Source organism: Thunnus maccoyii, chromosome 21, assembly GCF_910596095.1.
Source record: "Thunnus maccoyii chromosome 21, fThuMac1.1, whole genome shotgun sequence".
NCBI classification, from domain to species: domain Eukaryota; kingdom Metazoa; phylum Chordata; class Actinopteri; order Scombriformes; family Scombridae; genus Thunnus; species Thunnus maccoyii.
Window position 1 is genome coordinate 14,273,591 of NC_056553.1, and position 14,865 is coordinate 14,288,455.

A 14,865-nucleotide genomic window follows, 5' to 3' on the forward strand; every position below is an offset into this window, starting at 1 on the left:
AGAACACATTCTCCGCTATGTTTGTCTTTCACAGCCAGAGTTTTCTCCATAAAACACACTTCAGCCCAAACTACAATTATCACTGTTTATCACATCAGAAATGTTACAAACATGCTTATGCCAGATCTTATTTTTACTGAGTATGCTCCAATTCTGTGAACTGATTTAGTTATTCCCACTTCTATTCAATAAACTGCATAGTCAATCAAAACAACGGACAAACCAGAAACATCTTCCATTCAACAATCATACACACACACACACACACACACACACACACACACACACACAGAGAGAGAGAGAGAGAGAGAGAGAGAGAGAGAGAGAGAGAGAGAAAACTGGGACCAGCTGTATGTGTTTGAATGAGTTGTAAATGGTGTTTATGCAATAAAAATTATTCAGACATTAGCGTCATGTGAGTGTTGTGCGGTTTGGGGAACTTTAAAGACCTAATTAGCAGATAGTTAAGCCTCATGCTGAGTGTGAGATAAACTATGAGTGGGAATGGCACCGTACCAAGGGCCCGCTCCAAACCAACAATAGGAGTAATCACCAAATAAGAAAGACTTCGTTTCCCAGCGGGCTCTGCGCTGGAGGTATTGGGCAATGCCTGGAATTTGGACTACCATAGAAACCACAACCACCAAAACAGTTTATATGAAAGAGCAATCATTTAGCCATAAACATAATTTAGACAATATATCTTTCAACAAATTGGACCGAATCACAGAAACGGATGCTATATAAGTTGTGGCGGCGGTTCAGTTCTCGTCTGAATACTGTATATGGAATTCGTACCAACAATGAGCAAACACAACAATTCTTCAGTGATCAGTCTTTCTAGTCTGCTTTGTACTTTTCAACATGAGAAAGCTGAAACATCACATTCATTCCTCTCTCCAGACTGTAGCTGGATAGCCCGTGTCAGAGCACCGCAGCGCTGCCAAATGCCTCCATTAGATCCGAGTGACGACAGCACATTCAAATCTAATAAGGCTATCTGTTTGTTTTCCACTCTGCTGCTCAACATCGCACAGACTATTCATTTGTCCCCTAAACTGCTGTTTCTCAAGCTGCTGGCATTCACTTTGCTGGCATCCAGAGTGAAACTTCTTGCAGTGTGTCCTTTTATCAAGCTGGGACATCACCAGAAATTAAACCCAGATATTATAATGTACGTAAATCTGCTTAAGCAACACCACACTATGAATTCCTTGCATAACTTATTTCACCTGTAATAAATTAACTTCCTCCTTAGCTCCCACACTATGCGGAATAAACGGAAAAATAACTGCACTGCCAGACTCTGGAGACCAGGAAAAACAACTGAAAATAGAAAGTGAAGTCTTGAAATAGAGTTTTGACTTGAGTGAGCGGAAGGCTTTTTCTTTGTTTTTATTTTGATTACAGACAAGACAGCCAACTTCACAACAGATACAGCTGATACAGACCAGCTGTTTCCTACGAAATCGCATCCTGACGCTTCTCAGTGAAGGGTCCTTCGAGCTCTACCTCCCTCTGCGAAATGAAACAACCCTTAAGGCCATCGCATTCCCATGTAAATTCAGACATAAATCTTGTCATGAAAGTATTTTGTATTTGTCTACAGATGAAACTATCCATAAGTGGAGGATTTTTTCCAAATGAGGTGATGACTACAGCATCTGTCTTTTCCCTGTCTCTGCATTTGTTTCAGATCTGGTTCTAGATTAGGCAGAGACAAATGGATGGAAACTTTCGCTAATTCTATAGTTCTGCATTAAAGGACAGGTTCACAGTTTTTCAAGCCTGTCCTAAAACATAATCGTTCCTCCTGTTCATATTGACCATTAGAAGATCCCTTCCATGATGCATTTACAATGTAAGTGATGGGGACCAAAATCCACAGTCTTCTGTGCAAAAATGTATTTAAAAGTTGATCTGCAGCTAATATGAAGCTTCAGCCGTCCAAATTAGTCAAATCATGTAGACATCTTTCGACATCACATTATTTTTAGCGCCGAAGTTCCTCTTTTTGTTACTCAACTTCCACTGAAGCTCCAGATATCAGACATTTTTTGCACAATTATGGATTTTGGCCTCCATCACTTCGATTGAAAGTGCATTTTTGTTCTAAATTTAAAAACAAAAAAATCAATGTGTGCATTTCACAAGAGCACAAACCACCGATGTTCCTACACCTATCCATACTCTCAATGGAGAACTACTTGACACAGTGCAGCATTATAAACACTTAAGACTTTAGTGAGACAGCAGATTGTCTACAAAACTCATGTCGAACATCTTGCACAAAAACTAAAAATTCAGATTGGATTTTTGTACCAGAACGGAGCTTGTTTCTCTTTTCAAAGCAGAGAACACATTATACAATGTATCATCCTGTCCACATTGGATTATGGAGAGATCCTGTATGCTCATGCTGCTGCCACCACCCTTAAACCCCTGGACGCTATCTACCACAGCGCCATTCAATTCATTACAGCACATAGCTATCACCTTCAACACTGTCGATTATATAAGATGGTTGGATGGCCGTCACTGGCGTCTAGAGGGCACCAGCATCCCTGTGTCTTCATTTTTAAGGCCTGCCGAGTTATTTAACATCTTTAGTTGAGCTCAGAGATAATAACCAGATCAGAGCAGGCTGCCTTTAAAAGTTTGTCTGAAGTGGGAATGACTGGTTAGAGACGCTTGTTCCTCTTGAGGGACTTTAAAGTTTTACTAGATGCTATTCCTCAGAATGTTTGTGATTGTTTTAAATAGTCTGAGTGCGACTGACGATTGTTATGTGATTGTGATGTCAATGAACCATCTTGTTGTGATCCTGTGTGTATACATAACCTGGTCTAAGGTCTCTCTTGCAAAAGAGATCTTGGCCTCAATGAGATTTCCTGAGTAAATAAAGCCTAATAATAATGATAATAATTCGCTGGGGATCTTTTGACAGCCAGTATGAACAATAGGCATGATTACAGCCAGGAAAACCTCTGTCAGTGTTCATATGAACACCTGATTGTTGTTTTAAGACAGACTTGAAAAATTGTAAACCTGTCCTTGTTTGAACTAAACAAAAGAGCAACAACAGCTACGGAGATAGCATGTGTGGACCACAAGGACTGTAATTGGTCAGCGTGGGTTGTTTGTGTTTTCTCCAAGTTTCAGATGAGAGTAGATATTGATCAGAGCAAATACAACATGAAGCATTTATTTTTTCCTTTTCAGTAACACGCATCTAGCAAGGCAATCTCCACTGCAAACCTCTTGCTCATGCAAATGAAACGTTAATATGCACCACATGGAGGTAGTCTCATATTCAGTAATGAATATCGCTCGTATCACAAAGTGAATGAAACGTTGTAAGCGCAGTTACCATGGGGAATATGATTAAAGCGCTGTGCAGCTCAATCATGTATGGTTCATCCGTTAAATGTTGCGGTGGTGATATCAGTGGGTGAAATCTGACGCTTAACTACCGATCAAAACCTGCGACGTCGGCATCTGAGCAGGATTCCCATCAATCGCTTGTGCCAAGTATGAATCCACTTTTAGCTGCATGTTTATATGCAGTCGAAGGGACAAATGATTTAATAAAGGATCATCCTCTAAACTTGTGCCAAGCACAGATAAACTGCATCAACAGAAATGAACAGCAGTCACAAGCTGAGACTAACCAAAAGAGAAATGACAGAGATAAACAGTATGACGTACTACTTCTAACTGCTTAATATGAGCCTCCTTTGTAGCGCACAGTATGTAATATACATTATATTTTTTATAATCTAGGACTTTATCTTATTTTGTCTACAGCTGGTATGTAGAAGAGACGGAAAGCTTAGCAAGATACTGTCTGTAGTGTATTGTTTGCTGTGCAATCATCAAATCTTCACATATATTCTCATATCATATCATCATACATCCTGCGTGCATGTGCTTTTTGTCTCTGTGTGTGTAGGATTATGGGCATGTGTGTGTGTGTGTGTGTGTGTGCTCCTGTGTGCTTGTGTGTTAATCCTGAGTGAAAGGCTATGTTTTTTGCACAGGAAGGCAGTGGGGGGACTCCCCGGAGGGCCTCAGTGTGCCGGCCCTGTAAGCCGGTGTGAATGAGCCTGAATTCGCAGGCTCTCCACGAGGACGCACGGCCGATTAAGCTGACAGTCAGAGGCCCATTGACCAGTCACAGAGATTAAACGCCGGGCCATCTCGCCGGTTAAAACCACCTGCGGGATTGGAGGGAGCGACGGAGAGACGGAGAGGAGGAGGAGGAAATGGAAAGAGACACAGGGAGACGTGCGGATACTCACTGTTACTTGTCGCTTCGGTAAAAGACGCCTTTTGTCCGTTCCAGCCTTTGTTGTCCATCTGTAGTGATGCAGAGAGAAGGAGAGAAGGGGGAGGTAAGAGAGATGTAGATTCTTGAACAGACAGCTTCTTCACGCATGTCAGACAAGTTCCTTCCTACTGTTTGGGCCACAAAGAGACGAGCGCTCACAGGAGGGGATGCTTAAGGAGCCTAGTGTCTGTCTAGGCCAGCTACTTAATTAGGGGGGGTTTGTCAATGTTTAGTACCCTAAAAAAGGCTCCTATTCAGTGTGTTACTTCTTCTGTGGTATGCCAGCCACAAACACACGTGTATGAAACAGAGAAACAAATCATTTCTGATGTGTGTGACAGCTGTGGAGATGACATGGCTGTAAACAGTCTCTTCACTCTTCTGTCTCTTCGCGCAGATCACCCACAATCCCACGGTGGGAATGTAGCGCTACAGAGCTCCCAAAGAAGGGGAGGCAGGGAAGGATGGAGAGGGACAGAGACATAGCGAGAAAGAGAGAGAGAGAGAGAGAGAGAGAGAGAGAGAGAGAGAGAGAGAGAGAGATCTAGAGAAAGACAGCCTATCCTACAAAACAGGAGCTTGGCAAACACCGTTTAATCGTTCCATAGAGGTCGGGGTTGTCTAAGGATCTAGAGAGAAGTAGGCCGTCCAACTAATTCTAATAGAGATGTTTTTAGAGTTGTCAAGCCAGTGCGCAACCATGTATCAGCCGCTAACTCCATTCTGTCTAAATATTCTAGCTTGAGTATAACCAGAAAGGTCTCATCTACTGCTGGGAATTTGCCTGAGAACAGTGATACTAAATGCACTGCTTATATCCAATACAGAAGACCCCTCATTTATCTGAAAGATCAGAAATCAAAACATAGTAGTTTATGGGGCGAACAAAACAAACAAAAAAAGGCTTTTCATTGTTGACACATGCAACATGAACATTTTCAGGGTGTAGGGGGTTCAATATTAAGTGCTTTTAGAGATTTGTCAGAGGTAACTCAACTACATAAAAGAACACACTGAATAATGTCAGAGCTTGACTATTTAGTATGAGGATGAAGGCAAAGGGAAACATTGCAAACTGGGCTGCGGTTTCTTTGGAGAATAACTGGAGTCATTCTGATAAGAGCAATGCACCATCCTTTAGCTACACTATACGGTATCGTGATAGTAAAATATATACAGCGGCAAATATCTACCTAATGAGATGTCTGGGGAAGGATGAATATTCTACAGTGAGAGCAGTTATGTAACATCATCTCTATCTGAATTGGCTCCCTTGAGCTTAAAACCCAACGAGGTGAATAAAGATGATGGTGATCAATGATGGCTTGCAAAACACGTTCGGATCAGATGAGCTGAACAGGTTACATAACAGGTCGACCATGTCAGCAGCACAGGGACTCATGATAAATCGGAGAAGCACCTGAGCATCAGTATTCCTTGAATTCTGCACAGGGTTGTATAAAAGAGATTCTGTACAGAAAAAAAATAATAAGAGTGTCTTTATGTAATCCTTCAGCGTGCTGCTGTATAAGTACCAATCGACCAACATCACCATCCCTAGAGCTCTGTTGCCAGTGTGGCTGGAATACCAATTGCAAGGCGTCCTATATAATAAATTCAGTGTGTGTGTGTGTGTCATTTGTAGGAAAAGGTACTTTCCTAGAAAAAATCATGGAAACAGTTTATGTGGGGCTAAAATAGTGCCCTACTTACTATACATTTATATTGTCAGTATACAACAATTATAAATTATAATGTAAATCTCATTTGTGAGATATAATAAAACATGAATTCATCTTAAAACCACCTCTGGTGTAATCTTACACATCCAGGCATCAGGGCTAGGGGAAACAATTTTGATAATCGATTAATATTTTAAGTCATTTAACAAGAAAAATGCCAAACATTCTTTGGTTTTGGCTTCTTAAATGTGAGACATCTCTACTTTTCTCAGTTTTACATCATTGTTAATCTAAACTTTTTTGGTTTTGGACTGTTTGTTGGCAAAACAAGCGATGTGAAGGTGTCACATTGGGCATTTTTCATTGTTTTCTGTTGTTGTTTAAACTCTACTGATAATGAAAAGAATTGTTAGATGCAGCCATATATTCTTTCCACAAGCACTGAAAAAGTAATTTAACACCCCCTGAAAATGTTTTTACTGACCTCCAGTGGTTTAACTTCTCACCTTGCTGCACTGATGTAGAAGCATACTCCAGAGCATGTCGATGCACTGTGACATCACTGTTGGATGTGGTTACAGGTACAAAAGAGCACCACACCCAACCACATCCATCAGTGATGCTCGGAGTGGTTAGGGGTGAAATAGACTTGACCTTCAATCAGAGCAGGTAGTGAAACACTTCTATTCAGCCTGGTGTTAAGTTACCCTTCCAGCACGTTTTCCTCAGTAGAGCTCTAGCAGCTTACATGCAAAAAGTTAAAACTTGTGTCCACACTTACAGTAATCAGCCAATAAAATAAATGAACGGTTCCACATCCTAACAAAGCTGGAGGCATGTATATAAACTGGCTACAAAATATACAAGTGAACAGTTTCATACCTCGGTGGCATTCTGAGGGACTGTGGAGGCCTTGTATCCCAGCTGCAGCAGCATGGCCTCGGCTGCGTTCCGCTTGGCCACCTTTTTGTTGGGTCCTGTTCCCGTGGCGACCTCGTTATTCACCTTCACCTACATGAGCATAGACGCCGAGGCGTGCACAGAAACACATGTAGATTAAGACATACAGACTGACAATATTTTCAGATTCACGACTGAGTATTATGGCTGCACTCTCAGGTGATAACGGATCACTTGATGTGTTAGTGAATACGGTATAAATGCACGTTTCTCGTTGCGTTTCCTCTTCTTTTCACACTTCCATTCACTCTCGAGGATACTTTGCTTCGCTTTCTGGGCCGAGTCAGCCGTGCAATTTACATCGCACAAAAAAAGGATCCAAGTGAAGTGTTTGTTTTTCAGTGATCCCAAAACATTAAATCTGTCTACACAGAATGTAAGCAGATATTTCCAAGAGAATATCAGACGTCGTTATGTTATGCAAACAGACAATTACACTGTACAAATAACATTCTGGGAGCCAAAGCCTGTGAACAGCCAGGCCTCCGTGCACTTACTCAAAGTGGTCTGACATGCTCACTGAGTGCTCGTCTGAATGCATCAAGTAGGCTACACCATACAAAGAGAAGGAAAGCCTCAATAAATGGCTAAATTGCTTAAAATAAACACAATCGCTCTTTTTTAGTCAATTCTAAAAGATGATCAGCCCCTCAAAAGGCGTTTGACACAAGGTGGAGCCTTTTTTCTGTAACCGGTGATGGGTTCAAACAAAAGATGCAGAAAACAGAGACTCATTTGAGTCCCCGCTGCTTACCGAGGGAAACAATGTGGAAATTTTAGAAGAGTAAGTGGATTGCACAAAGGGAACACACATACACTCGCAAGGGCTTAATGTGTGTATCAAAGAGGCATGGAGAATAGATTTGAGGCTGAATTACTGCCCGATGCTAAGAGAAGCTCTGTTCTTATGAAAGAAGAGGATTATGTAAAGAGAGACAAAGAGTGAGAATTTGACTCGGAGACACGGAAAGACGGAGAGACTAATAAAAAGAAGGAGAGACAAGGAAAAAAGGGGAGAAACTGCAGTTAAAATGTTGAACATAAATTAAAACGGACTGGGGTACGCCAACTTTGCCAGTTGTTTGTCTCATACAAGAAACAGAGCTAAGGCTGACTGCTGTTGTTGGCTCCTGTAGATACACAATGATTGCAGCAACAACAATCAAAATGACAAGAAACAAACTAACTTTGTCCTCAGTTCAGTGTTTCCCATGTAGATCCAATAAATCTTCAACCTCAACATTTAAAAAGCTGATTGACATATTTTTCATAACTTCAGTACTGTCATTTTTCGCATATTTTCCCGTCTCTGACAGCGAGATTACGACGATAAAAACAACGAACAAGAACATTTTATTTATAGTCTTGTGATTCTGACCCATTCAAAATATTTACATGCATGCAATAACCTGATTACTGTGAGTAACTGGATTTCAGCCTGAGAGGACATGTGGTCGCTTAGAGGGAACTGCCCATTAAAGCATGAGTGTAAACACTTTAAATAGATAAAATAAATTACAAGTTCACATTTTTACTTTTTTTTTTAATTAGAAAAGTTTATGCTTTGAGTGGTCATTAATGTATGTAGGCTTCTTAATCTTGTTATAACTGAATTATTTAGCATGTGCATGTGAGCGTACTGAGACTGGCAGAAATGGTAATGGAGAGCTGTAAAAGTTAAAGAGATAAAATAATTAGGCAACTCCAGTTTCTATTAAAAACTAAGCAGATCTATTTTAAGGCTGACTAAAAGTAACGTGTGGCTGCCAAATCTAAACCACCAATCGGCAGGTTTTCATAACCTGCAGACATAGCAATCTGTTTTCCTGTTATCTAGTAATGTGGCTTTTTATGCATCAGTTCAAACAGTCCAAATGACACTGAATAAGATTAAGTGTGGTATCTGATGAGGTTCCATACAAAGTCCTTGCTTCATTTACTGGATTAGTGATAAACAACAAATCATCCACAACTAGGTTAAAGATCATTCCTGCAGCAAGACTATGAAATTTTATTCTGTTAATGAATACTGTCTCCTTACCACAGCGCACATTCTGATATGCTTCTATAGTACACATGACTGTGTGTTTCTGTGTGTTTTCTTTATTTGCAACCAAAGCTTGAAATGGTGATTTAATAGCATAAAGTAGTTGGCTGCTCTATAGAGGAAAACAGGGCTGTAAAAATGGAAGTTCATCTATTCTGAGCTTTAACAGCCTGCTATAAATATAATGAATATTAAACAGAACTTTTCAGGAGGGAAAGGGGAGGATGAGAGAAAGAGGGAGAGAGAGAGGGAGTTAGAGGGATCCTAACAGTGTGCAGAGGAGACTCTCTAATTAAATTACATATTATCCACACATAAGTGGAGAAAAGCAGTACACAACTGCACTGCCAACTTTGGTGGCTTGACAATACTACAAAAAAGTATATTGGTTGTATGCAGGATTGGGCTGGGACTACACGCATGACAGAAATAGGAAACCAGATCATAGTCCCAGGAGAAAACTAAGAAACTCGTGTTCCAGTGTAAAAAGGTTATATAATTATGCTGGCTGCCTTCGGCCAGACAGAGAGGATTTGTTCTTGGTCTGCCATTGGCTTGTTCTCCTTCTTCATCAAAAATACAATGTGTATATATGATTTTTGGGTTCAGGACCATCCAGAACAAGATTATAGCCTCTTTTCTACCAAAAGTTCCAGAGGAACTAATCTCAGGAACTAAACTTGGAACTAAAAGTCCCTGTTGTGCAATCCTGTTTGTGTTTCCACCTGCATCTGAGGACCCAAGTAGATCATGCAAATTGGATCCATGACGAACAAAAAAAAAAAAGACAGCGGTGCTTGAAATACAGTATTAACACATGAGGAAAAAACAACACAGATTTGTCCTGTTGTTCTTTGTTTGTACTGCTGCATGACTGATGTTTGAGTTTGATTTAATGAATGAATGAAAAGGAGGAATAATGGAAAAAGAAAAATGAAACTCAAGAACGCCTGTCTCCACAGTTAATCATCTGTTGCGTGTTTTATGGTTATTTATTTCTGCTTTAGAACATAAACGCCATGAAACAATCAGAAAATAATGTTTTATTTGTCTCATTAACTGGCTTTGCTTTCCTTACTGCCGCTCTCTCTCTTCATTCACTCTCGAACTCGCTCAACCGCCGTAGCTCTCTCTCTCGCTCGCCCACGCTTTCAACTTGTTCGCACTCTCGCTCTCTTGTTCTTTTCTTAAGATGAGTTGGGAAGATGACAACAACTTTATTTTTAACATTAACAAACTGTGAGAAGTGTCCTCCCCTCATCCTAATAAACCTATCCTTTGATTTATCTATTAGAGAAAGATTCAGCAGATGATCATTAACCTCCTTTTCTTCTTGGGTATATATAACCCCTATCCTTCGCTATCTTAATCCTTCTTAAATGAGACTTCCAGTTTGTTGCAGCAGCATTTAATAAGAACCGTGCCAAAGGTGAAAAATGAAATGAAAAGAATATGAAACAAAACCAGTGTTTACCTGCATGATGAACTCCCGGCGTCGGGGCATCCCCCTCTCTGAAAGCAGCAGGTACTCGGGCTCCTTCTCCTTCTTGGCCTGCTGGATCTGGGCCAGACGGCTGATAGGGTTCATGCCCTGGCCATAGTCTGGTCCCGTCTGAGAGGTTGAGAGAGAGAGAGAGAGAGACACTATCAGTTCCAGTTATCACATTCATTTATGGTATTATCGCAATCATCAGTAGTCTACTGGGTTTAACTGAAAAGAGGAGAGTGTGTTTGTTTGTAATATACAGCACATGGGTGAACAAAATTAAATCAGATTCATCTGCAATTGATCAAGAAGCAGGAAATTATCAGTAGATCAATATCTCACTTTTTTTTTTAATGTCTGTAACACTGAAGCTATCATGTTGTGAGTTTCCACATGTTAACTTTTACCCATTTACAAGTAAATGACTAAAACAATGAATATTGAGTTCTTCCATGCAAAAAGACATGATGACATGATGGGCTACTAATGTCACTTTTGAGCTGAAAAACAAAGATGCCTTCAGATTTGAATCCGCAGAATAAAACCATAGCATGCCTGTACGCCCAGAACCCAGCTCCCCCCACAGCCCAGCTGCAGTACCTTGAGGATGGTCTTGGTTCGTTTTTTGTAGTGTGTCTTGGGTTTCTCCACCGTGGGGATGAAGGGCAACTTCTTCAGGTCCTGCAGGATGGACAGAGCGGCGCGCTTCTTGGACAGCTTCTTGCTGTTGCCCTCGCCCTCGGCAGAGAACTCCCCTACGGTGACGCGGGTCAGGAAGCTTTTCATGTGCGGGGGGCCGCTTTCCTTCAACACCTGGGGAGATACAAGATACGAGTTGGAAATTAAGGACTTGTGTTGATAAAATGTCCACAAAGTTCATTTTATTCCAGAGTTGTCAAAGATGTTTTACAGAAAACAGACAAAGAGATAACAAAGTATGTACAAGAGACAAACAAAATGAAACCAGGCTTGAGTGTGTGTGTGTGTGTGTGTGTGTGAGCCTGCATGCACAGTGAGGGCTTCCGCACACTCCCATGAATATGTGTTTGTGTCTTTTTGTGCATGATATGTGTGAGGGGGTGTGTGCAGCGCACTCTGCAAGCAGCTACACCAGGTGGTCCACAACATCTGCTCTCAATGGTCACAGTGCTACCCACCCACATTCGCGCGTGTTACTCATATACAAAAACACACACACACACATACACGCACAAACACACATAAGAAGAGTAACATGTTCCTAGATGACAGTCTCTAGTGATACGGGCTCAGTTTCCTTCCTCTAGCCTCTGGTCACCTGGGAGACCTAAAACAAACACCGGCTGGCGTTAGGTCATGCTTCTGCAATCACATCTACTTCCTGTGAAGTCCGAGAACAGTGCGTAAGTGTGTGCATGTGTGTGTTTGTGTGTGTAGCAGGTGGGGTTCTCCCAAACCTTATTTAGGAAAACACACTGGAGGAAGAATTAGGTTTCACACACTTACCGAGTCCAAAAGTACATGTTCAGCAAATGTGGACGCCTTTTCGATTCATAGCTCACCGACTTTCTCCCTTGCTCTCCCTCTAGTGTGTGTTTCCGCAGGCTGTCTCACCAACTCCCGCCTGTCTCTCCCCCCCCTCCCCCCCCCCCCCCTCCCCGAACCCTCCCAACTCTCCTTTATTAGAGCTCAATTTGCGGTGCAGACAGCACAAATTGTAGCAATCAGATGCAATATAGAAACAGTTAATTTGAACCCAGTGACCGATAAAACAGATTAAACTGATAAGCGGAACCTTGAGCATTCCTCAAATACTTCACACATCAACACAGCCTAATACCAGACCATCAGGAGAACAAAGGATAATACCCCCCCCTCTTCTCCCACACAAAATGTTTCCTTTCAATTAACAAATTAAAATGACGGTGCAAGTCTAGCGCATGAAAACCAAAACAAATAACTTCAAATATTAAATGTTAATCAATAAAACTTCACTGTTAGCGATAGTTACACCAATGACTTCTAGCACAGGGACAAAATACTCAGCAATTACTGCATTAACTTAGATATAGCTGTTGATTTTTTTTTTTTTTGTTGCTGTAAAATTACATTTCAACTTGACTAAACGCTGACGAATCAACAGGGTTATACTTAGGTTTCCTCATCCTTACTATTCTATTGTGTAACTGCAGAACATTCATGTTAACATGGCTGACATTGACCTTGTGTTTGCTGTCAATGTACCTGTTAATCTGTCAGCATTCCTGCACGATGAGTGTAAGCATGTTTAAGGATGCGTGTTGAAGAGAAGCCTTGGAGACTAGCTGTCGGAGCTAACAGCCAAACTTACTCCCGCCCGGGGGATCCGCTCTGGTCTTGCTCATCACTACAAAACGGAAACGTAACATGGCAGCATTTTGTACATTACAACATTCAGTGGGACTAGATGCATCCCACTTCTGAATTTTAGAAACTCAGCTGATGATGTCGATGATGACACCGCACATCGCTGGCCTGCTGGTTCGGCCGGGATTATGTCACTTGGAAAAAAATAAATATGAGCTCTTAGCAGAATGTAGATGTGGACGGAGCTTGGTTATGGACCAGCAGGCGCGAGTCCGATGCAAATGTAGTGAATAATGGAATGTGCGGGGCAGGAAGCTTCTTCAGCTGTCTCTGGACTCACTTTATCACGTACTCAAGCTTTCTTTCTCATCTTGTCCATCACAGGCTCCCTTTAACATGTGTAACTGTTCATCTTATGTGGTTGAGCAAGACTGTAAGCTACCCAAGAAAATAAACACTTCTGCAACAGTGGTTGGATTTGCATAAAGGATAATTTTCCATACACAGATACAAGCACATACAGACAAGACATCTACCGTGTAACCTCGACATTCCTGCTTTGATTCTGGCCAGAAACATTTGTAGCATGTCATCACTATCTTTCTCTTCCTAAGTTTCCTGTCTCTCTGTACTGTCATGCTATCAAAATAACTAAGGAGGCACTTAAAAATCTTTTTAAATTGTTTAAGCATATATATTGTATATTGATTACTAAAGACTAAAGAAACTAATGCCACCCTTATCTAGTCCTTGGTCAAGGAGGCCTGTTTCTGAGTCACTACTTTTTTCCCCCCATCAGGATGTTTTTTGTTGTCTCCTCCTCTTGAGGCGACACACTTGGAACTTTCACAAATACCGCAGAATAAGTGTTGCACTGATAAGACTTAATTTATGCTATCTTAAGTGAAAACATGCAGTTACTAACAAAAAGCAAGAAATCAAATGTGGACTGAATAGGTATTAGGGCGCAGTCAACAAAGAATATGAGACAAAGTGTGCGTTTGTGAACACACATCGCACACTCCTGGCCCGGGATGGCGGCAGACGAGCTGCAGTCAGTCTCCTGGCAGACGACACGGGATCTGTGCCACACCGATGGTATTTCAGCGCTTTCATTCATTTACACGAACACACACACACACATACATGCTAACAAACACAAAAACACACCCGTCTGCCACCTAATGACAAGGATCAGGTTGTACACAGGAAACACTTGGTAATTCAAGGTTGATTTTTTTTTTTCAATCCCCTTCTCTTCTTGTCTCTTCATCTCGTCTTTTTTTTTTTTTTATAACATGGGAGGCCTTCTCTTCGCCTTCTCAAAGAGACATTAATACCCTGAGCAGTCTGAGGATCTGTGCATGCGAGACCTCAGGTACTCTGGAAGAGGAGGCTATGGGAGAAGGGTAGGACAATGGTGAGGACTGGTAGAGGGAAGAAAAGCTCTTTTGTGATGAGTGGTGGATGGACAAGCCCTGAGGGAAGCTGCTTCTTGTAAGATGGGTGGTTCTTGGCCCAGACCCTCTTCTCTTGTGTCCTCCTTGGAAAGGGAGCCTCCGATCCAACACACAAGCTGTGATTTATAGATTGGTTCCTCTTTGATGCTGACATCTGTTTGATATTGCCTGACGGGGGGATTAAATGAGCCAACTGGCTCTCAGGGTGGCGGCGACCCTCATCGTTGCGGAGGGATGGGAAAGCAGACACTCGCTAGCGGTGACTCACGGGTAATTTCATGCCCCAGTGAGGGCAAGGATGAGATGATGTGAAAACATGGCTGCTGTGAAAGGCTTTCACATGAGAGATGACCGTTACGGTTTTGTGTCGGTTGCATGAATGCGTAACTGTGCGTGCATGTGTGTGAGTGGAGATGTGGGAGTGAACCATTTCTTCTCATTGCATCAAAGAAGACACGGTAAAGGAGATGTGACATGGCAGGGTAGGGGATGAAGCCAAACTTAGTCTAATGAGTTATAATGTAATGGACCCAATGGGCAAAGAGAGACCCGCAGAGACATGTGTAATTCACACT

General features: G+C 41.7%; 1 protein-coding gene across 2 annotated transcripts in view; it reads right to left on the bottom strand.

Moving 5' to 3' along the window:
- The window catches only part of stau2 (staufen double-stranded RNA binding protein 2), an 89,640-nt gene that overhangs the window by 42,785 nt on the left and 31,990 nt on the right, over positions 1-14,865 (bottom strand). For both annotated transcript variants that reach the window (XM_042399684.1, XM_042399683.1), the window contains exons 9-12: positions 11,106-11,318; positions 10,494-10,631; positions 6,895-7,023; positions 4,302-4,359 (exon numbers count right to left, since the gene is read on the bottom strand). In XM_042399684.1, the coding sequence (XP_042255618.1) occupies positions 4,302-4,359; positions 6,895-7,023; positions 10,494-10,631; positions 11,106-11,318 (538 nt within the window). The remainder of the gene's footprint in view (positions 1-4,301; positions 4,360-6,894; positions 7,024-10,493; positions 10,632-11,105; positions 11,319-14,865) is intronic.